Source organism: Branchiostoma lanceolatum, chromosome 2 (assembly GCF_035083965.1).
Source record: "Branchiostoma lanceolatum isolate klBraLanc5 chromosome 2, klBraLanc5.hap2, whole genome shotgun sequence".
In the NCBI taxonomy this organism is placed as follows: Eukaryota; Metazoa; Chordata; class Leptocardii; order Amphioxiformes; family Branchiostomatidae; genus Branchiostoma; species Branchiostoma lanceolatum.
In genome coordinates, this window is record NC_089723.1 from 36692043 (window position 1) to 36716270 (window position 24228).

Genomic DNA, 24228 nt, shown 5'->3' on the forward strand with positions numbered 1-24228 from the left:
GGTGAATGCTATAGACAGGATCCCTCCTAATGCTTGTGTCAATGGGAAAATTATCTAAGGGACCAGCAAAAGGTGGTCACATTGGCCAGGTGGTCCTTATGTAACGTTAGAGGTTATCACTCATAAAGGTTTGACTGTAACGTTAGTACTTCAGGTGAATACTTAGTATTATATACTAGGAGCTTCCCCCAACATCTGCTTGGAGACTGAGGTCAACTATGCATACAAATAACGTCTCATCTCACTTTGTTCAGTGGAACGACAGGCGATTTGCAACGTTACCACTGTAAAGACTTCACCACGACTTGATGATTAAACGTTATAATACTACCATCAGCATCATAATATTGCATCATAGCGGTGTCTCCAGTTTGGTGGGGCTAGGAGTGGGGAGGGGGGCAGACAGCCCTCATAATATTTTGTTCTAGCGAAGTCATATAGATATCACTTCCAAGACTTATAAAGTGTAGCGTGAATATTACTTGCTCCCAAGCCTTACCTGGTCACCCGCCTTTCTGTATATTGCACAAAATGTAGTGTAATCACACCGAGCAAGCCGATTATCGCTCGCGTTTGCCGCTGTCTTCTGCTTTCAAAATTTCGTGACCTTTCTAAAACGCCGCTTTGCGACTAATTCATGTATTGCAGCATCTCGAAGAAAATGACACATTTTCTCTTACAAGTAACAGACTTAGATATCGTCATTTTCTATGCATGGCGTTGTTTTACTGTCGTGTAAATAACTTTAAATTGTGGTAAGGTTACTTTAATCTTTAGGTTGCGAAGCATAGAATATTAGCTTCAATGATTGCCCGACATGTAATGCAGACAGCATAATAAAAGGTCACAGTTAGTATCGGACCCGAGATGTAACGTTATACTAATATCGATGACATATAATCGTTACATGCCTGGATACATAGAGCCTATAAAGTCGTCACACCAGTACAGGAAAATAGTTCGCCTGACAAGTCATTTCGGCTACTCGCCAATGAAAATATTTCGCATAGCTTAAATCACAGCTAGAATCTTAATTTCTCACTGCATCCAACGAAGAAGTAAATCCCGCCAACAGAAGTATTTCTTCTTTATTATCAACTGTTGATATCACTACATTATATTAGTATCTATATATCTATCATCTATACTATATTATCATCATTATTCCATGCTAACGTTACATGTACTTCCTCCTTGTTGCGATAAGCCTGTATTTGAAAATTAACGATATAGCATGGAGAGTAATTTTCCACAGCAATACGTTCATGATCAGCGGTGCATGAGTGGGTCACATGTGCCGCGAGCACGTGAGTCACCGTCCTACAAACGCTGTGAGCCCTTCCTGGAAAACGAGCGCAGAATCGATAAACGATGCGATTACAGTCCCCTGGGGACCCCGCGCAACGCTAGCATTACGTCACTGCCCACGCCTGTGTGTCTCATGAACATTATAGTCCCCCACACGGGCTACAACAACATTACGCTGAGAATTCAGGTAAAACAGACCGGGACCTGTGACCACACCTCATCGGGAACACCTGTACCTGTCGCCGTCGAGCACTGCAGCCATTCCACGGTACCATCAGGACTGAGAAGAGAGGACAGTGATAGTGGACCAGCTATGCATCCTATGGATCAAGAGGACTTGTCAGGGGTATTGTGCTTTGCTGTCTCTGAATATTTGCGTATCAACAGTCTTACCTGTGTCCGTGCGATGTGCGATGTGATGTTGTTGTTTTGTGTGTGTGTGTTTTGACATATAACGTTATGACTTCAGGTTTTATCTATGTGTTGAGATGCCATTTTTAGAAAAAAGGAGGCACTGAAATTTTTTGAAATGTAACGTTATAACACTACATCGTCAGGCCAACTGGTGCAAGCATGACACTATATCGATCCTTGCCGCCTTAAATGTTAGGTTAGGTATGAAATAGCAAAGGCCAACAACGCCAGGTAGCTTCTTCACGTGGCTAAGTCTTTATATTTGATATTTGCTGATCTCATGGTTTAATGTTTAGGAATACTAGTACTAAAATGCCCATGATTTATTTAAATAAGTCATCAGCACTCCAATGTTGGAAGAACAAAGAGGCAGCCATCGTGATTACAAAGATCAAATTTCGAGTTATACATACAGTAACTATGATTCTGAACTATAACATGAATCATCTATGATCATGAATTATAAATGTATGATACGTATTGTGACAAACAAATCTCTATATACATGTGGGTAATATAGTAGCCTTTTAAAACAACATATCTGTTGCCTGGTGTTATACCTTGCTGCACATATCCAATAAATGTATCGTATCATGTATGACTTAAACCACGTCATATCATCTCTAGAGCCCGTTTAACTGTACGTGTCTGGTTCTGATAAGATAGAAATAATAGAATTCATGTAATCTGTCAAAAGAAGCCATCTTTGGCACCCCAGAACTGAAATACTAAAAAGGTAGATATCATGATTAGAAAGATCAAACTGTTAGTAATATAGTAACTATGATTCTCTATTTCAACAAGCTCTGCTTTATCATAGATTATAAATGTACAGAATGTACTGTGATGAACAAATCATCACATGTAGATAAAAGAGTTACATTCAAAACGACATATCTGTGCCCTGATATTATTCCCTGATGTATATGTACTCAATGAATGCATCATACTATGTATGACTCATACCGGGTCATATCATCTCTAGAGCCTTTAGCTGAACGTGCCTGGAATTCCTGGCTTCGGTATAATTGAATCACGGCTTCACTTAGCCCCAATTTACTGCTAGGGAGTGGTCCGATGATTCGGTATCCGTGATAGTCCGTGCACAAAGTATTATATCGTGACTCAGAGGTAGATTTTATTTTATTTGAATTCCAATTGCAAGAACAAAATACAACCTTAAGGTTGCTGTAAAAGTGTGGATATAAGATACTGACATTGTACATAGATATCTCCGACAGCATTGTTACATGTAATACCGGGATCACAAAATAAAGATTGACACTTTGAAAAAAAAATACAACGTGGGGAACCAGGCAGCCATTACAAACCATATTCAATACATTAGATTTAAAGCAATATAATACATTTAAAAACAACAGTAATTATTTCAATGGAGAAGTGGGGCAGCGAGTGTTTTTGATGTTGAAATATAAGGGTAAAATATGCTTGACAGTTGTTTATGTATGGCTAGGTCGTAATTTGCAGGGATCTGCTTACTTTCAGTGCCATGTAGGCACTGCATTGTCGCTAAAAAGAATTATTGTTGTGGAAGGAGAGAAATCCAGAGACAAATAAGACAGTGATTTTAATCTTTCATATGCCTGTCCTTGGTGCTGAATACCAAATACCACAGCCTATCTCACACAAGATAACAATTATCCAAGCAACTGGATAGATTTTGTAAACGCTCAGGTGTTTCAGGAAGTATCCACTGCCTTTCTTCAGCGACATCTTGTGGACCTTATTACATGGATGTTGTACCTTTATCAACGCACTGTCTATCTTGTTCAAGCACATATGAAATATCCATACAGTGTTTTCCACCCATCCATCCGTTTTTGCATAGACATCAATTTAAAAATCATTCTTCCGTGTATTTCCCAGCTGTTGAACTCCTTCGGGAGTCGTCCCTCTTAGTAAAAGATCAGGAGCACAAGACTGTACTTTCAACCTTCCACATACTAAAACATCACGGTCTATTCAAACCAATTTGGAGAGGTAGTGCACTATAGGTAGCTTGTAAAAGGCAGGGAAGTTGATCTAGCTTGCGGCATAGGGAGAAAAATTGACTGCATATGAAAAATAAATGCCGCAAAACATTGAAATCAGACTTTGTTGGCTCATGTCCGAAATTTGCACAGATGAGGTATCAACACAATACTATTCTTTGCGTATGTCAATTCTAAAATCCCTCTTCCGTGTATTTCCCAGCTGTTGAACTCCTTCGGGAGAAGTCCCTCCTGGGAGAAGATCGCAGAGACCACCTCGGGGATCCGGGAAGACTTCACCGAGTTCAACTTCTGGCGACCACCGCTCCCGCTCCTGTCCGAGGACGACTTCAACACCGTGAACCCAGCGCCGGAGTTCAACGACTTCAACTACTGGCGGGAACCAATTGCTGAGCTTGATCTTAGTTTGGATATACTAGAGTTATAAGTATGATGTGGAGGGCAGTTTTTGCAGTCTCACTTTCTTAACAAGATCGGCCGTAAGGTGTACGTTGTACAGAATATAATTCCCTTGTCTACTGGCGAGAACCATACATGTACCTGAGCTTGAACTTAATATGGATATGCTAGAACTTTGAATATAATGTGGAGAGCAGTCTCATCTTTAGCAAGATTGTCTTGCGAGGTGTACTTTGTACAGGATATAAGTCCTTTGTCATTCAACACCGAATACAAATACACCGTGTCACATGTGTAGTGCTGGCACCGTTGCTATATGTGTTTTAATGTTTTGATGCCAATGTTTGAGATGTCTAGCCAGAACACCTCACCTCATTGCAATGTATACCAGAAGAATGATAAAGTGAATAGATACCAAACTTGATATCGATAGATATCCATGTTTGATATGCTCAATGTGATAAAAGGACAGCTTTCAATCTGGATGTTGCTTGGGTGCTACATGTGAATTTTTAGTAAGAATGGTGATTTAATAATTTTGTAATCCCTAGAGATGCGACAGACGGTTTAGTTTTATTGTTTCGGATTTTATGTCACATATTCGAATGTCTTTTGATTTTCTGCAAATATCATATCCATCAGAACTACAATAAATACATGTACGTTACACTGGACTTAAACAATGTGTGTGTTACCGAAACTGGATGTCTTTTGCCAAAGAGAACCTGTAGAGATAATCTCCAAGCAGATCTAACGGTTGCAAAGACCGTATCCAGCTGTCAAAAGGAGTTTTTCTTGCAACTTTGCCAGCTTAATACGGTCTTTGCAACCGTTAGATCTGCTTGGAGATTACTGTAGAGATACTGTTCTATTCTATACTATATGACAGCATTTGATTTTACGCTTTTGATAGTGCAAATCAAATTCTTTGCATGAGATCGGTTAAGGCACTGTCAGAGCGTGATATATGTTAGTATCATTACAACAGGGATGGACACACATTGTTGGATAGTCAGGTTCATTAGAACCCTGTCCACAAACCAATTAACCAACCAATACAACCAGTCAATAAGTCACTAAAAGCATAGACGCTTGCCAAAAAGTACTACCACTATAAACGTACACACGCATGCCATCATACATTCAAGTCGTTTCTAGGCTACCTGCGTGTCAACGACCAATCGCAGACACCTGCCCCACGACTACAGGACACGAATGACGCAGGTCGTACGTACAGGGACACACGGAGGAATGTGAATCTGATGATAAATGCAACTCCTGGGAATAGGACGACATGCTCAAATGTGACAACCATTATCATACCCTGCGTTAGTGATTTGAATTATAACTAACGTTCCCATCAAAACAAAATATACGGTACACATGATAGAAGAAGGAGAATGTTAGGAAGATGGTATTCTTAAATCATACTCCACAATGGACATTGTTTGGATGACGCTTCATGGTGGAAGACTCAGGACTTCAACGTAATCTTAAGAAGATCTTATTTCTAAATCATACTCCATATCATTTCGGCTTCATTATGGCGGCTACGCTGACAACAAAGCGATACCAATGTAACGACTTATGATGGAAGACAAGACTTCAAAAGATATTAAGATGGCATTCTTCAACCAAGTGGCACCAATGGGACGGTTTAAGATGGAAGGCTCGGGACTACAACAGACGTCTAAGAATATGTCATTCTTCAACCAATTACTCTGTAATTAGTGGTAGCTAAGACTGACAACACAGTGGCACCAATGTGACGGTGTATGATCGAAGACTGAGGACTTCAACAGAATCTTTAAGAAGATGCCATTCTTAAACCATGCTCCATCATCTCAGCAGCTAAGAAAGACAACACACTGATACCAATGTGACGTCTTATGATGGAAGACCCAGGACTACAAGAGACGTTCCTGTCCTCCGAGGATCACACCTAATTGAAGACGACAGACTTGTTTGTTTTCTATATGTACCATCAGTCCCAGAAGCGATCGATCCTGTTGGCACATTCAGGCAGAGGTGTCGTCAGCAGAATACCAGGGATGAATAGGAAAGGTTTGTATCTGGAAGATTTCATTCTATGGTGTTAGTTTGTCAGCAGCATGCAGGTACAGTCGTGGGGAGGGCAACTTTTATTTAGACGACATCTTGAGTGATCTTGAGTTTTCAAACGCAATTAGCAAATGAAAGGTTTGGGAATCTCATTCTATGGTGTTAGTTTGCCTGCAGCCTGGGTGTAACATGTAGGTTAAGTCGTGGGGAGGGCAACTTTTCGACGACATCTTGAGTGAACTTGAATTTTCAAACGCAATTGGCAAATTATCACTGCTAACAGAAAGACAGATTACAGGTTAAGTCCCAATTTCTCTTAAAGTGTTGGACGAAAAGTTTAGTCTTGTTAATAATAGATTACAGGTTAGTCTGTATTGTTACGTGTGCGTGTAGGTGCGTGTATGTGTGTTTAGAGGGAAACTTAGTCATAGCTGGTGAGTTACAACATCATACCTGTGTAAATGGCGGGGTGTTCTAACATGTAACCGTGGCTACTATGACATTGGCAGTGGCGTACATTTCTCAAAGGAAGTTGCCGAGTCCGATAGCCCGAAACTACAGACTCATCGCCGAGAGTCTGGACGCATTACATTGCTGTGATATGCAATTGAAAATAACGTTACGACTCATAAACAAAGTTGGAGGAAAATATCAAGTTACTACTAAGTAAATAGCTCAGTTTGTCCATTGTGATGCTAGTGGTAAATTACGAAGGGAAGACATGGGATTTCATTTTTTAATGTTTGATGAATGTACAACTATAGACTATCAGGGATCCCGTGTAGTGAAAGGATGTCATGTCTTTCTCATGATGTCCCTTTTATCTCATAATGAACGTTTAAGGGAAGATAAATCCAACAAGTGAAGACTTATAAGTCAGCATTTGACTAGAGTAGTCACACGTTATGTTATTCTTCATTTTCAGCATTTAGTCTATAGTAATTAGTAGTTACATGTTATATATGCTATTCTTCATTTGCAGCATATTTTGACTGTATTAGTCACATGTTAGATTATTCTTCATTGTTTGTTTGTCCTGTTACATGCATTTAGCCTTAGGGTGAAAATTTGCAAAAAACTTATCATTTATTTATGTGGATGGCCCGGGTACTGTGATTTGATGCATAATAGATTTCGTGGAGGTCACTCGTGGTTCAATCGATATGTTTTGTCGGCATGCGTGGGGGTTGTTGAGCTGTCAAATCTTCAAAAATTAGACACTTCTATTCTTTATGCATGTAATATTACTACAGTATATGATTAACTTTGCATGCCCTTCTTAGTACTAGTATACTGTGGTCGTGTCAGCAATATTTTCACTTTTGTCGGATGTTCCCATGTTTATCTTTATTGTTTACAAGTTTCAGTGTACATTACTTTTGTCTGTGCAGTAGTTCCGTTTGCATAAACATATTGCCTGAGTAGAGCCATTGTATTCATTTGTCTTTTCTTGTTTGAATACAAACGAAACATCTTCAAGAACATCAGACTTAACCCTCGTTTGATTGTTGAGGAAGCATCCATAAAATCGATGCCAAGAAAATGTCAATGTAACATTTAGGAACGAATTTGTTTTCTAAATATCAGCGATGACAATACCATTTTCCAGCTCAGCGACATCACAGATATGATCTAATTCAATATGATTCAGCGTCAGTGAACCATAAGACAGACCGGTGAACCGAAGACTAAAATAGAAGGTTGCAATTGTTTGCTAAATACACGAGAGACCCGCGCAAAGGTTGAAAACATAACAAAGTAGCGTCTGTGATGTATCCATCGCAGCTACTCTTACCACATTCCTGTCTCCGATAAAGACGTCAAAATAGCAGGCCTCCTGTAGCGGCTGATAGTTGCAAAAGCAACAACAAATTCTTGGCGTTAGTCTCTGGAAGACTCCATGGGAACGTTGCTTGAAAATATAGTAGAAATCGGCCAAATAGATTGGTTTGCCAAAGGAGTTAGTCGGTCCAAGGACATTGGTCTGTCATATAGTTACCATTTACATCATTCGGATGGTAACTCTATTGTTAGCGAACTCTGGCATATATCGTTTAACCTATTTGGCCAATTTCTACCATTTTTTCCAGGAGCCCATATGGAGTCTGGTAGATAGTAGTCGTTAATATAACCTACGTACAGTTACTGTTGCGGTAGTTGTACTCAATTGTTTCCATCTATAGTCAATTCATTACCGCGAGTTAGATTTCGGGTCAATATTTCAATATCATTCAACCTATTTGACCAATGTCTACTATTTCCCAGCAACCCATGAAGTCTGGTAGAGGCTATGCGTTAACCTACAGTTTCTGTAACGGCAGTAGTACTCAATTGTTTCCATCCCGTATTCAATTTATTACCGCGAGTTCGATTCCAGGTCAGCGCGTCATTGAAAACGCCCAGGTCTACAATAAAATCAACGAAACCGATGGGTTGAGTGATTGCCCCGTAAAATGGGTCCTGACATGAGTCGCGTGGGAGCTGAACACAGAACAGACAAAACAATGGGATGATAACGGGGATGAGTAATCGTGAGCTCACTACATGTACGGAAACAGACGGTGTATGTCGATCTCCTGTGATGTACTGAGGATAAACCATGTACTCTGACGATCATGAAGATAACAAGGATGCCACTGAAAACGCTCAGATGTCTGCTGCTGTACGGAAAAGCGGTAGGTTGTTGTGTAAGGAACGATACATGTTTCGTGCTCGAATTGCACCACAGTAACAGTAGTGGCGGTGGGGGAGGGGCAAGTCGGTGTTATCTTTTGTCACGGGAAATTGTCTCACAAGTACATCGAGTTGACTCAAGTTTTATTACATTATTATTGACCCAGATATAGAGGATTAGGGTCTAGCCTTTACCATGTCTTTTAAGGGGTATTGACACTAGAATTCGGTGTAATAAGGTGAACATTGTTCAGAAGAGTAATACCCAATTGAAGGGGAATATTTCCCCGTTGGCAAATGATAAACATATGGTGGCCAAACTCCCCTAGCAAATTTTTCTCCCTGCTTGGCTAAATTTACTATAATTTCCGCCTGCTTAGTTAGGCCGGTGGAGACTGTAACAGTTAATGTTCATACAAACGGATGTGTATTACAGAATGCAGTGCAAAAGGTCACCGTTTCGATATTTCTCTCCCCTAGAGGACAATGGCCTAATGCCCTTGTTAGAGCCACTGCTTTGTGTTTCGATTGAGAGAAATCTAATACGATAGTACAACCAGACAAGCAGGGATATTTTTTCCTTATCTAAGATTATGTTTCATATCAAGTCTGTATCTATATCTGAATAGCCGATATCTTTACTGTATATCGGCCGAATGGCAGCTGTTGCATTACACTGAACAACCTGTCACATGTTTATAACCTTGGGACATCTAGGTGCTTGAAGCGTTGTTTAAAGCTCTGTAGTAAAGGTATAAGTTCGTCAAGTATGTGTCGTCCGATTTCAGTAGCCAATCTACGATCGTAGTCAATATATCGTACGATGTATTGAAAGTCTTTTGACAAAGTGTTGCAATTATCTATCACATGTCTATCCACCTATTGTAATTGCTGCTATTATTATTGATGGCGGCATTTCGTGCGATAGCTCTGAGTGACCTTGAGGCGGGGTAGAGGTCACATGAGCACTCCACAACACGGTCGTCTGCCTGAATGAGATAAAATCGTAGATAAACATCCCGGCTACAGTTCCGACAATATTCTTTAGGTCCATATTTCATGCCAGGGTCACCGTGAAACCGGCACCCGGCCGGGTAGTTTGCGGGGAACGAAAGAAAAGTATGACAGAAAAAAGAATTTCTTCATCGCTCCCTCAAACAGGCCGGCCGGTCCCCGGTTCAGAAATGTGACCATGGCATAAGATGCAGCAGTCATAATTATAAATCTGATGCCAAACGAAAACATATTCTTGCATTTAAACACCATTAACATTGATCCGCCGGGTTATGCTTAGGTCACATTTCCAAGCCGGGGCCCGGCCGGGGTGTCGGCGAAAACGAAAAATAAAAAAAAATGCATATCAAGAGAATACACAATTTGTTGGTAGGAGTAATTTTGAACGTTTTTTGTCTTATGTTGTCTTCTAGATCGTATTTTTCGTTCCCGCAAGCTGCCCGACCGGGCCCCGGATTGGAAATGTGACCTAAGCATTACATACATGTAAATCCACCACTTGGAAAAACAATGGGTTTAAGAGATCCCTAGTGCAGGTATGCACATTTTAGATATACAGGGGTACAATGTACTGGCGGGTCGTTGGGTTGTTTGGACGCACATGTATATCTTCAGGGTGGTGGAATTATGTTATGGTAGATGTTAGCATTTTTCCATCTTCTCTGTGTCCTCCCGTGTAGGTAACGTTCAGGTGCTCCGGACTGTCGTGGAAGAGAGGGAGTCTCGATCCACGTCGTCTTCCGTCTCCAGTCAGGTAAAGCCCAAATCTCACTTGACCCGCTACAGGTTTGCGACCGAGCGATTTGACAACGAATTGTATCGATAAAAAAATATTCATTTTACGCTTTATGGTGTTTTGTTGTCTTTTTAGTAGTAATTGTACGTTTTGCATGATATTTCCATTATAAAATCAAGGGTTACACACATCCAATTTAGGACGCAGCGAGGTCGCCAATGTGTCGCGGGCCCAGTGAGATAGGGCCTCCTATATTGATAATATTGGGAAGGAATTAAACAGATTTCTAAAGCTACAACTGAGTAACACACCCTATGGTCCGGACGAAATCATCATCAAATTTAAAGTGCCACGGAGACAGAAAATGGCACATGACATACGCGTGGTGCTCTATATTTGAGAATATCTAAAACAAATGTACCTTGGATACTAGCATGTTGGATTTCTGTCGCTTCAGTGATAGATAATACAAACCAACGATGACAAGTTCAAGTCAACGATGTTGTTGTTTTACAAAGCGTGATTTTTAAAATCATATTCACATTGTCGGATAGTTATGACGTATTTTCTACATTGATCAACTGAAATGATGAGGCGATAAAAAAATAATAATGATGTCGCGGCAACAGATTTGAGTGACAACTTTTAACACAGGCAGGTATCAAAGCCAAGCACACTCTGTAACGTTAAAACAAATGTTCTTCAAAGTTTATCAACACTTTAGCTCGGAAACGCGCATGGGGGTTTAAACCTGCAACTTAGGCCACACCAACTTAATCTTATGGATGACATCCGCGCGCGCATTGATTTTCGCCTGTTGTCACCAAAAAAAAATAAAAAATCACCTCCTCCAAGGCTACACAGAACTCCGGAACTTGCTGACTTAGATTGCCGCAAAAGGCTAGCATTGTGCCGGCTTATCGGAAAACTGGGGCGTATTTGTGGATTGGTATGCCATCGATGTTGGCTGGGGGGATTTTGCATTTGCACAGTTGTACGAGAGGATCGCGGCGGCCAGCGAGTATCGCCCCGACAATTTCAAACACGACCTATCCAGAGTGGTTCTCACACGTTTCTTTTGCAACAATGAGAGACATGGGAGAGGAATTGAGGGATTGGCAGAGGGATTTGTGAGCGTAAACCATGGAATGCTTAATATGGAGTTCAATGCCATGTATGTTAAAACTGCCCTTATGGGTGTATATGAGTATTCTCGTCACAGTCATATATCATCCACAGTCCTTGGAGCCAAATACCTTCTAATAGTATACTTCTTTGGTCGTTCTTGTCAATATATTTAAAATCAATCACTTGCGCTGAGTCTGCTATGATGAACAAGACAACCTACATGTACCTCCTACAAATAAACTGTGTTCTGTGGTTCAATTCACAATACCAGCTTTGTACTAGTAGTCCTGTGGTTTAGCAGCATTTTTTTTTTGCTGGATTTTTCTTTTTTTCGCCCGCGCGCATTAGTTTCGGGGTCTCCAGAGGATGTCATCCATAAAATCAAGATGGTGTGGCCTTATCAGTTGACCACTAGTAACTTGCGAGTTCAGATCAGATTATAGTGTAATCGATAAAATGCTGACGATGAACTTTAATTTAGCTTACAGGTAGTTGGTTAATACATAGATTTGCCAAGCGCGCAGGTTAAAGTCTACCGGCTTTAACTTGTTTTCGATTGTTCAATCCAAAACATCAACCAACCCACAAAGTTTTGCTCCGTACTTTGCTCTTTAAACGACACGCTTGCATGAAATTTCTTCGGAGTCTAGGAGACCATGCCGAGTCCAATATGGCAGGGTCAATGCATGCGAGCCTGAACGAATTCCAATGGACTACGCGCTAGCGGTGACCCAATGAAAAACCCTTTTATTCAGTTCTTTTACACTGTTCGCTTTACTACATAACCCCTAACGTCCCTTTACTGCCATTGTAATCATTGTTAGTTTGTTTTCCAGTAGTGAAAAGGAGCGTATCGTCAACTTTATGAATTAACGATTTGTTCCGTAGCTAATGCCAAAGCGACAATGGAGTCATTCTTTACTCTCCAAGAAGAGATTAGGCTTCGGCTTACTTTGGACGTTTCATTATTTTTCTGTCGGTCTTTCTATTTTGTTAGCTTATACTTCATTGACAAAAGCGGAAATGCTAGTCGGAAGGGCCGACAAAGACGCATATCAATAGATGCAAATCAAGTCGGAGCATAATCTCTTCTTGTAGAGTATCATTCTTTGGTATTGCGTGTAACCTTTGTTTGGAAACCAACTATTTGACAGGAAAATGCTTAATACTTGTGCTTAATGCTTGTGCTTAAATGCTTTCCCAAGTTACATGACTATACAGTATACGGGCTCCATCCAGGTGAAAATGGGATCGGTTGGGGAGGTAAAAACACGGTGAAGGAGAGGAAATACTGTGCCCTAGACACAGTGGATAACAACCCATTGCCCCACGGCATTAAAAGCCTGCTATGCGACTACCTTTTTAAGAATGTTTAATCTAAATCATAATACACCTGCACGAACGGTTCATTGAGCCCGCCCCCATTCCAATTCGGCACAGTTCATTGACAGTAAATACATACGGGTGAACTTTGAACCCACCGCTCTGAGATGCTACCGTCCCAGGCCGAACGCGTCAGTTTGGTTTTCAAACACAGTAGCTCGGGATGCCAACCGAATTCTGCGGATTTGTGACGGATTACTGTGGGTCTAGCGTGACTGGGAGGATTGGGTGAACTCTCGGCAACTACAATGACTCTGACTGTGCTCCAAATTTTGTCTAATTTTGAGAATTCCTGCAGGCAACCGAACGGCAGATTTCGAAGAGGGCGAGAACAAGTACAAGCGCCGTACGCTCACTGAAGGAGAAGGCTAAGAGAGAAGTACAAGTTTCAGGTAAGACTAAATCCCTTATCTATAATCAAATCCTAACCGTTTTTCTTGTTTATCTGACGCCGAAGTTTCCCCCTTTACAAAGGGAGTTTGCCACCAAACTGGTTAGACGAGAAGTGGGGAGGGGGGCGGCCGTAAATTATTTTGTCGCGTCGTTTGGGGACCTCAGCGTTGGTAGGGCAACGGAAGCATCGGAATTAAAAGGTAAAGAGAGATCATGTTTTACAGCCTTGTTTTGTTACTGTTTAATATTTTTATTGATCATATGCATGTAAGGGTATTTGTGGTTATAATACTTCACTGCTAACACGATATGAGCAGATATATAACGTTAGATAGATCAAACCTCCTTGGATAACGTTATAATTAGATATCGTGGTGATAGAGAATCGTGTTATTTCTATTACTGCTAGTCACTCAAAACATCGACATAATGACTTAACACTTAACTGTTAATGTTATATGATATAACACCACATATCTTTGTCTAGAATTATACAGAAGTAACATTAGCAAAGACAGTGTGTTAATGATTACATAGAGACTCAACTCAACATAATCAAGGCTTGACTTGAGTTAATGAAGAACACATTATTGCTTTTTTTGAGTCAGTTCAAATTTCACCTGTCTGGTTTGAAATCCTGAAAAGAAATGATATTTTCTTGCTCAACGATTACAACTTCATTGTCTATCAAATCGAAGACAGCTCAGTGGAGTATTGATGACAAAGTTGTATGACTGTGTTTATTAGCTAAAATGCTACATCAACTTTATTGTCTGTGATGTTAATAATGATTTTGTTGCCTACAGTTGGCATGAATTTCATTTTTTTTTTTCAACAACATGACAGGTACTAAAAAAATGTTTTAGTTTGGGAAAGGTTTGGTAGTCTTAGCCAGACACGGGGCAAAAAGCATAATGTTGTTTTTCACACTCCGACATTGTTTGGGATCAGATTGCCTGTGTTGGTGCCAACTAATTGTCCAGATTTTATGCAGTTGAAAGAACCACTGAAGAAGTTTTCCATTGTTGTTAGCAGCAGGTTATTTTCTATTCAGACTGTATTGTCATCCATGCACTGATGCATGTGGAACGGTTTGTTTTTGTTTGCAAAGTTGCACAGTATTTCTACTTTTGTGGAAGCTTTGCAGACTAACAAAATCTGCTGTGTGTATTTAGCAGTCTTAATTAGAAAGTTCTAATTAGTTCTGATTACAAGTCCAACTGTTATACATGAGTTATCCATAAAGAGATTTCACAGAGATATTTTGATGTACTGTGCTGAGTATGTAACCCAATATGTTTGCACTACAGTGGTTTCAAAACAAACACTTCCGCCAATGCTGTCACACGAATAATCAGTGGTCTAAGGCGCAGTTTACATTACGTTTTTCGCGTCAGCGGCGAAATTTCCCGCTGTCGGGAGGCCGCTGTCGCGACGTCTCTAGACACACCGCCCGGAAATCTGACAGACACCTGCGGTGCTTGCATTTCGCCATCTTGTAGAAAGTATCGGGCGTAAGCATAACAAAAGCAAGAAACAAAATTGTATGATTGTACAACGGTAGACGGCGTCTCCCCGCCCGTATTAAACTACAATGCAAAGCCTTGTTTATGTGTAGATATTCCATGCTCATCACTCGTAAATGTGGGGAGGGGGGCACAAGTACGATAAATATATCCGCGGGGAAATGAATGTACGGCACAAAAGTCGCCGCGGATCCCGCGAATCTCTCTCTATATATATATACCGGGGATCTAAGTAGACTTACAGTATGCTAATCAACGCGTGCTTTATGCTAATCGCCGAAACCCTGACTCCCGCTGACGCGAGCCCGACGTATTCTCTTTAGACGGAGTTTGAAGTTGACGGGGACTCCCGCTGTGCTGACGGGCGACGGCTTCGAAGCTGACGGGAGAAAATTTGTTGACAGCGGGACTACGTCAACGGGAATTGTCTTTACACGGGGTTCCCGCTGTCGCCAGTGGCGCTGACGCCAGTGGCGCTGACGGCAAAAGTATAATGTAAAGAGAGCCTAAGGGTAGTAGGACATTATATTATTACTCTCACTCTGATAAGCAGGGATCGAAATTCAATTTTGAGAATAGGGGCACTGAATGACTGATACATAGCAGTAACCTGAAATTTTTGTTGCACAGAAGAAAAAAATGGGCGCACAACATGAACAAACCCAAATTCTATATAGTTAATTTCAAAATTCTAAAGAAGTAATATAACAAGGTTTTTCTGAGTTTTATATTTTCTGACACTTAAATGTCAAGAACATGCTGTTTACTAGTGTACAATTTTAGTACCTTACATATACGTATGTTACACCCTACACAAATATCTACTAGTAGGTGCACTGGTGCCGGTGCACCCACAGTAAAAAAATTAGGTGCGTGTGGCTCGAATTTTGGGCGGACAAAGGTCACATATGCACCATTTATTTCCAGCCCTTGATAAGAGACCAAACTTCAGGTCATATCACAATAACCGAGTTACTGAATGAGCACACCCATAGTGCCCACATCTCTCAGTGTGCAACAGGATCCATCCACAGGTCTATGTTGACCTATTTGTAAAGGCCTGCCAAACTGGATTGTAGTACAGTCAAACCTGGTACTAGTAATTGCGACCACCTCCCACAGTTCAAACAAAAATCCACTAAACATACCCTCAAATACTCAGTACAGGGCTTGTGCAGGATAGGTGTGGGTAGACATCAGAAATGCCTGTACATTAGATTTAGACTGCACCTGTACCTGCACAACTGTAGTTTTACCTTCCTATACATGTACGTATATACGTGTGGTACATACCGGTATATTTTGAGCCCAAGAGCTAGTGTAAGTCTTCACAATTACTAGCTGTTATATATTTTCTTTTGTAAGAGTATGTATGTATAGATTTGCAATCATTGTGATATGTATGTTCTGTCTTGTTGACTTTCATTCTTGTTTTGTGTAGTATCCAGGGATTCCAGAGCAGTTAGAGAATCAAAGAGTGTCAAATTCCATAGAAAGGTGAGCCCTGATTTTCCTAATGTTGGCCTTTCTGTGTACTACAAGTGTACTTAGTCAAATATCTAATTCGCAAGTGACTCCAGTAAACTTTACTGAAGTTTAGTATAGCACGTACAGTAGCGTGGCACTTGTGGCTATTTTAAACAAGATAACAAGGTCCCTTTGCCTGGTCATGGCAAACTTTATAACACTTTGAACATCTCCTATCCCCTCCTACTGCAAAATTATTAGTAGCCTGCTGGGTGCCATCCTATTACTACTTTTTTTTAGTGTAGTGAGTGTATACGTAGGAGCCCTGGTTGTAATAGGATGGCACCCAGGCTAAAAATTAAGCTCCTGTGAACATAAACTGATTTACAGTATTGTATGACGTCATTGTACATGTAAGTAACCTCAGCAAAGGCAGCATTGTTTTCTGGCAGCTTTCACCAGTGATTCAACATTAGGACGATATGACCCTTCTCTGTGTCACGTTCCTATTGCCCTGGTGAACGCAGCAAAAGCAGCTGCCAAAATGTTTGCAGTGAAAATACAGGGTTGTGTACCTAAGGAAACTGTGCTGACTTGATTTACCAACCGGATCAAACTATTTATGGATGTTTCACCTGTGTGTTTACAAAGTCTGTAAATTGTAGGATATTGGAATGACAAGTTCTGATGATATTAAAACGATTATGCATGGGGGTCCCCTGGGGGTCAACAAATGATGATGATGATAAATACCAAATACAAATCTTGATGTAAAACTTGTTGCAGGAACGCAGACGAAGATCTTTCCAGGGCCACCCTTATGAAGATCTCTTCAACAACTTACTTGGTGAGGCAGTTACCTTGTTTATTTTCTGAAAAGAAACAAGATAATTGAAAAGTTTTCAGTTTCATTTACATAAGGTGATTAGTTCTCTCAGACTGGACTAACCTGGCAGAGTTGCCAATTCTACCCATCAAACTCCCAATTTGAGTCTCTGATCATGATCTTCGCCAGTACAATTTTCAATTCTGCTGGTAGAGATCCTGATCATAGTCTGTAAATATTTTAATCTGTGCATGTGGATCTCCCTTAAAAGACAGAACATTTGAACTTTCATATCTCTACTTTAGATCAATGGGCAGGATTTATAGACCTCCCTTACATATTCTAGCACCCCGATAACAATCTCTATCTAAAGAGACTCCAACTGGGATCCCTACCCCGTAAAATCAGCGAATTTGCCAGATCACTGTTATTCACAATCCCTTCCGTGACACAAGTTCGTTGATGAGAAAGATTCCCACTTTTCAGCCACTGACCGCAATGACCTACGAAACTCCCGTATAAGACGGCGTGCGAGCATCGCGACAGGTCGCCCCGCCATCATGGAGGGGAGGGGGAGACAGAGCCCCTCGTCGTTCAGCGACCGCTCCAGTCCGTCCAACGCAATCATCCGCGGTGTACTGGCACAGGCTGCCGGCAGACGGCTCAAGAAAGTACAGAAAAAAATTGAGTAAGTGTTTTAATCCCATGTATGTCCCTGTTACGTACTAGAAGTAGATTAACTGGTAGCAGCCTCACATGTACAGCTGAGCCTCTTGTTCCAATTAGTTGCTAACTGGGAGACCCTGGTTCAAACAAACCAGGGAAGGGCATCTTTGTTGGGGCTACAACTGTCTTTCAGGATAGGGACGTGAAATGGGGGGAGCCACACCTCGAGCATGTTAAAGATCATGCTGAACTCAAATTGATATCGAACAAGTTCCATCCTGGTGTGACGGTGTTACAGTCTGGTCTAATGCAGCTTGTACCTACTGTACAATACTGGTGTGTTATGCCTAAAGGCGGTTCAACATTCATGCCAAAGAAGCAAACAAACAAATGTCATTCTCTGTCACCAGGAGAGCGAAAACCCCCACCTTACCGGAGGGAGATGAGCACAGATACCACTCAGGAATATCGGACTACGAGGAGGCAGAGAGAAGCTTGGCTCTGAGCGACCGAGATGGTAAGTATCTGAAACTAGTCTGTGCATTTTGGTAGATACATTTAATACTCAATAGTTTGTTATGTCAATGAATGTTAGACATCCAGGTAGAAGTTGCAAAATATGATCTGTAGAGAATTTCGAGTTGCTTAATTTTTCTCATTGATTACCAAAACCTTTACTGTTCAGGTCAGTATAGGTTTTATATCTATTTTCGTCAGGCTTATGACAAGTTATGCGTAATGGTCACAAGGATTATGGATGATAATGCATTATGCCAAAGTAGTTGTGTATAATTTTGTATGATTAATATATAATGGTCAGAATAGGGACTTGTTTAAGCCTTAAGCATATTCGTTACCCTCTAATATGATGTACTCAAAAAGAATATCAACTTGATTGCAAAAAGTATTTTAGAGTTATCGGCTGGAGTCCAGAATTAGTAAGAGTGCTTTTCTGTAATTGAAAACATACATTGTATGGATTTCAATTTGAGGGATTAGATTGTTTCACATTTATCAAATGAAAAAAATGATATCCACTGACATTTTCCCACTACCCTAATCCATCCTTTATGTTCTGTCCGTACGTCTTTAAGCTTACGATTATATGTAGCTGACCAATTTGGGATCTCTCTTTCCTTAGCATACTTCTCTCAAAGGAGATGGTCTATTGCAGGTGTTGTGCTTTCAAAGTTTGGTGTCTGAAACAAATAGAAACATCTTCCTATTCATTAATAAACTTATACTAACTACTTATGTCACAGACTTAAAAAGTAAACCATAACATGTCACAACAGCATATGGTGGTCTCTCTCGTTCTCAATACCAAATTTGTATTGAAAAAGAGAAGGAAAATGTACATTGAACGTAGTCTTATAAACACTTTCTGATACTTCCTTAGACAACATTCATTTGGCAACTAAGCTTTTCCCAACCAATGTCTCAGAACTATGATGTTTAAAAGGGTCTTTAAACATACATTTTCCTTAATCAAGCAACATTCTGGTGTTGGTGTGGTGTCCATGGAATACTAGTAGATTGGCATACAATGTTCATATACACTTACACAATACAGATAGACAATGAATAATACGTAAACTATTGTTTAGTTTTGTTTGCCAATTCTTACGTTTTATTTGCCCATGAAGGACCGGCGTCCTTACGTTCCCTCCGTGCTGGGACACCCCCACTGTTAGGCTCCAGACCATCGTCTGGGCGCATACCACAGATCAGGAGAGACACAGACGAAGAGAGTGGACGAGAGGTTTGTAGATTCTATCATGATCCATTAGAAATGTTCTGCAGTTCTTCTATGAAAATAGTTAGGGCCATAAAACATGATGACACCATCCATATGGTTCCAAAAATTACATTTTTGAACCTTGTTTTTTAATTTCTTAGCTACCAATATTAATTAGCTGCCCCTGATGTATGAAGTGTACAATCTTCTTTTAAGCTCTCAAACTTCTGAATGCTAGGAATAAACTACATGTATATTGCCACTCCAAAAATCATTTTAGGTTTTTTTACTGTACTAGTATGTCGGTTGTTTGTTTGTTTTACATTTTGTAACTTAAGATGATTTTCAGAAACACAATCATTGTATTAATTTTTGTAAAATCTCTTTTGACAGGGAGATGAATCTGTTCCAAGAAGTGCTGCTTCCACCCCTCGAGGAGAGGTATGTTACCCACAGTTGATTATACCACTCAGTCTTCGGTATTCATGTAGTATAATATCATAATATTATGACAAATACATTATGATAATTGTTAGGCTTGAAATTTCATCTTCGTTTGTATTTAACATAGTTCAGAGTTAGAAGTATATTGTAGATACAAGAACTTTGTTCCAGCACAAAAATTAAAGTGCTAGGCACTGAACAGGGCTGCTTCTACACAGTCCACTGTAAGTAAAATGATAATGAATTAAATCTCAACAACACATCTCTAACTGTCCTTCTTCTTGGTGTTTATTTTCTATTTTTCCTCTCATTATGATTGAATGATAACATTACAGTCAAACCTGTACAAGTGACCACCTCCACTTTTTGATGGTCCCTTAGATAATTTTTCCCATTGGCTCAAGTATCAAATATCCTGTCTATACATGTAGTGGCCACTTGTCCACATAGACCAGACTTTACTGGTCCCCTGAATGGTCTTCTTAGGCAGGTTTGACCGTACACTATAACTTACATGTGATTTGTTTAATCTCCTTAACTGTTCTCTCCTCCTCTCTCGATGCGTCACCAGTACCGGGTTTTTGGTACCCGCAGGAGAAAAAATGTAACTCCTGATTTATTTCTTACACCTGATTTAGTTTAGATTTTTTCATGCTCGGTGTCACAAAAAAAGGTAAACATTCGCTGCTACATTTGTAGTACATGTAGGTATCAACATCAACTGCTTGCTGTAGCAGTAAAAAAACAACCCTTGCTTTACCCTAAACTCTATTTCCCTTTCTCTGCAACCACCCATAGTGCTACACATACATAGATGTAAAATGGACAAGAACTGTTAATGGCTGTGGATGCATGTAATGTACATGACACGTAGATGTAGATGTTATCTATATCCTTTTATTGAATGTGATGGCTTTGCTTATGCTGCTTCCTACATGGAAAGTGTGTGTTTGTAAGCATGGCTTGTGCTATGATCAGAATATGTAGGACTGTACCCACTACTAGAAACTGACCCGTTATATGAAATAACAAAACTACTTTAATGGACTGAACTAGACCATCAAAGCAGTTGTCTCAAATGATGGGTCTCGTTTCAAGTAGGAAATGTACAAAACGTTCATTTATTTTATCATGAAACCCCATTCCTTATTCCAGATTACTGGAAGTATCAAAGAACTTTCTGTCACATTCTCCAAAAAGAGCCCACAAGGATCCCGTGCCCTAAGAATTGAAAAGGTAAGCCAACCTAAACTAGATTATATCACATTATTCTTCTATCTGATTGTCTTACCTTCATCGACATTTCAAACTGATGTTTTTGCATCAATTGCCATTTCTCTAACTGACGTAATTGTTGCTCTTTACTTTAGGAGAGATTGGAGAGTGAGCTTCGAAAAGAGAAGGCAGAGCTGTCCAACATGAGATTTGAGAGAGAAATGTTACTGGAAAGAGAAAAACAATATGGCAGTAAGTATTTTGTAGTTTGTTGTGTTGTACTTGTAGTGGCAAGGTGGTCTTGTGGTTAGTGTTATTGACTTTGAATGTACATGTAAGTGTTCTACTAGTAGGTTTGTATCCCTATCAGGCCCCAATGTTGCGCCCCTTGGAAAAGCACTTTACACCTATTAGATATCCTCACTGATTAGAAGTGAAAATGAATACCTAGCTTTTGTTAGGGACGTCCTGTTAGATGGGTCATAAATCCTGAGGCCAATTTCAGGAGATCCAGACCTCGAGCATGTTAAAGAACCCATCTAATGACACTTATCAAGTAGGGTCTTATCCCGGTGTGAGTGGATCAGACTTTGTAGTCTGTTCTTGGAGTCACAGGTCACAGAGTTATGTTTCTAGAACTGTTGTAGAATGGAACTCGTTGCCACCAATTAATGTAGAAGCATCCTTGCTAGATAGCTTTAAACGACGCTTACAGGCAGATGTGCAAAAGTTAGGTATGACTTGTCGTTCAGTGTACAAATGTAATATAGGCAGCTGCTGCGCCGAGCACCTGTGAAGCTGGTGTGTTACGCCGAATGGGGCTTATACCGGCGATATGTCAGTTCTTACACAAATGAGGATCCCTTAAACTAAACCCTTCTCTATCCCATAGAAAACATCCAGGACCTCCAGAACCGAGTGTCCCAGCTGCTGACTCAGCAGGACAGACTGCAGAAGGAGCACGGCACGGAGCTGGGGCGGTTCCAGAGCAAGGCGCTGGCGGACGTGGAGCGGGAGAAGAAGGACGCAGCACAGAGGGCCAGGATCCTGGAGGGGGAGCTGGACGCTCTCAAAGTGGAGGTAGGCTAAAGCTCTTGTTCACTAGTTTTTAGAAGTCGTCTGCGTCAAAGTTGGAAAGTAAAATTTTGCTTAGATGCCATCAAAAGAGTAAATTGGAGCTAGGATATGATGAACTCCAGGGTAAGGGCAGGGGAAGGTCCTGAGGTTCTGAGTGTGTGACAGTGGCCTAACATGGCATTGAAGTCAGGCAATGTTTTGCCAGTAAGCATGGATGATAAGGATATGTCAATGCTAGAAAATAGGAAGACATTCAAACATTAAGTCTGTGCATAGTTTAATTGTATTGTTGCAGAAGTGTCCAAATCATAATGCATAAGAAAAATGTTTAAGATGCCAAGGATTATTAAAAAACAACTTATTACAATGCCCAGAGAATAGCCATATTTACCTGTGTGTGCATGGTGTTCAGCACCAAGGATAGGCATGCTTACTTGTATGTGGATGTTGTAAGGAACCATGGAAAGTCCAGTTCAGAGTTTTGTGGATGGTGTTCAGCACCAATGACAGGTGTGTTCATCTGTGTGTGGGTGGCTTTCAGCACCAAGGACAGGTATGTTTGTGTGTGGATGGTCTTTAGCACTAAGGGCAGACATGTTTACCTGTGAGAGGATGTTGTTCAGCACCAGGGATAGGTGTGTATACATGTAGCAAAGGTATAGTTATGCTTTGTCAATCCAATATCCTTTTGCACATAGTATGGATATAATCTATGGATATAATTTCTGTTGTTTCCTCATCACAGAATGCCTCTCTAGAAAAGCAGTTGAGAGTAGCTAAAACTACAAGTGCTCTGGCGAGGGACTCGGACAGGACTGGTCGAGAGAGGCATCAGTCTGAACTCAGAACCATGCAGGTGAGATTACCTTGATTTGTCCACCAGTGATTATACACTGTCATGCATTAGGCCTAGGGAACATTGTGTTTCCTGTCACCCGACCGACCATAAAAAAAACAGAAACCAAAAACCTTTTTCTATTTTTATAAAGAAGATTGTTACCAGAAACACAATTACATTGTACATCATTTTTTCCAGGCTACCACTGTTACCATTCAAATAACTAGGAATTGGTAGAACGCACCTGTAATGTTATCAGTTGTCATTTATAGATGTTAGCAAACGATACTCAAAGATACTCAATTGTTTATCTTGACGTGTTCAACATGATCAAAGAGACCTAAATATGGTGTCAATGATTCTGAAACAATGTACTGTCTTGTATAATGTTTGTTGCATCGCTCATATGGGGTATAGTAGTGTAATAATGTATTTGTAAGTTTTGTCTACCTGATAGCATGGACTTTGTGCCATAATTTTCCTGTAATTTTCAAGCTGACAATTTTTCCTTTTCTTTCCAGGACGAGATCAGAAGAACCCACCAGCTTCTGGCAGAACAAGAAAAAGTTGTTGAAGAGAACAACAAGAAAAGTGCCCAGATGCATGAGAAGTTCAGCAAAGCCAGGGAACAGAAAACCCAGCTGGAGAGAGACTTAGAAAACAGTAAAAGTGTTGCAGAACAAAGAGTAAGTTGAAGAGTTAGTTCTCTTGGAAACTTTACTTCTCACTCAAAAATTACTTTAGTCATCAAAACTGGATGTCAACAAATTTCTGACAAATTTGATATGCTGTCACATGACTTTGTATAATAGTATGAAATTCATATAATCATCAATCCTGAAAAATAACCTAGATAGTCTTTAAATAAACTTTTTTTGTTATATACATTATCAGTTACAAATCTGTCACC

General features: G+C 40.3%; 3 protein-coding genes across 3 annotated transcripts in view; 2 read left to right on the plus strand and 1 right to left on the minus strand.

Moving 5' to 3' along the window:
* The window catches only part of LOC136428917 (coiled-coil domain-containing protein 25-like), a 107830-nt gene that overhangs the window by 57150 nt on the left and 26452 nt on the right, over positions 1-24228 (minus strand). The gene's annotated exons all lie outside the window — the stretch shown is intronic.
* LOC136427026 (uncharacterized) lies at positions 1280-4802 on the plus strand. Its single transcript, XM_066415744.1, has 2 exons — positions 1280-1654; positions 3937-4802. The coding sequence occupies exons 1-2, from the start codon at positions 1280-1282 to the stop codon at positions 4159-4161; spliced, it is 600 nt and encodes a 199-aa protein (XP_066271841.1). The 3' UTR covers positions 4162-4802.
* Positions 8675-24228, plus strand: part of LOC136427027 (myosin-11-like) — a 38424-nt gene continuing 22870 nt past the window's right edge. Inside the window, exons 1-15 of the mRNA XM_066415745.1 lie at positions 8675-8869; positions 10562-10635; positions 13427-13520; positions 16489-16544; positions 17301-17361; positions 17827-18028; positions 18417-18523; positions 19653-19768; positions 20138-20185; positions 20760-20792; positions 21344-21424; positions 21559-21655; positions 22296-22483; positions 23226-23336; positions 23840-24004. Of these exons, the coding sequence (XP_066271842.1) occupies positions 8794-8869; positions 10562-10635; positions 13427-13520; positions 16489-16544; positions 17301-17361; positions 17827-18028; positions 18417-18523; positions 19653-19768; positions 20138-20185; positions 20760-20792; positions 21344-21424; positions 21559-21655; positions 22296-22483; positions 23226-23336; positions 23840-24004 (1509 nt within the window). The 5' untranslated portion in view covers positions 8675-8793. The remainder of the gene's footprint in view (positions 8870-10561; positions 10636-13426; positions 13521-16488; positions 16545-17300; positions 17362-17826; positions 18029-18416; positions 18524-19652; positions 19769-20137; positions 20186-20759; positions 20793-21343; positions 21425-21558; positions 21656-22295; positions 22484-23225; positions 23337-23839; positions 24005-24228) is intronic.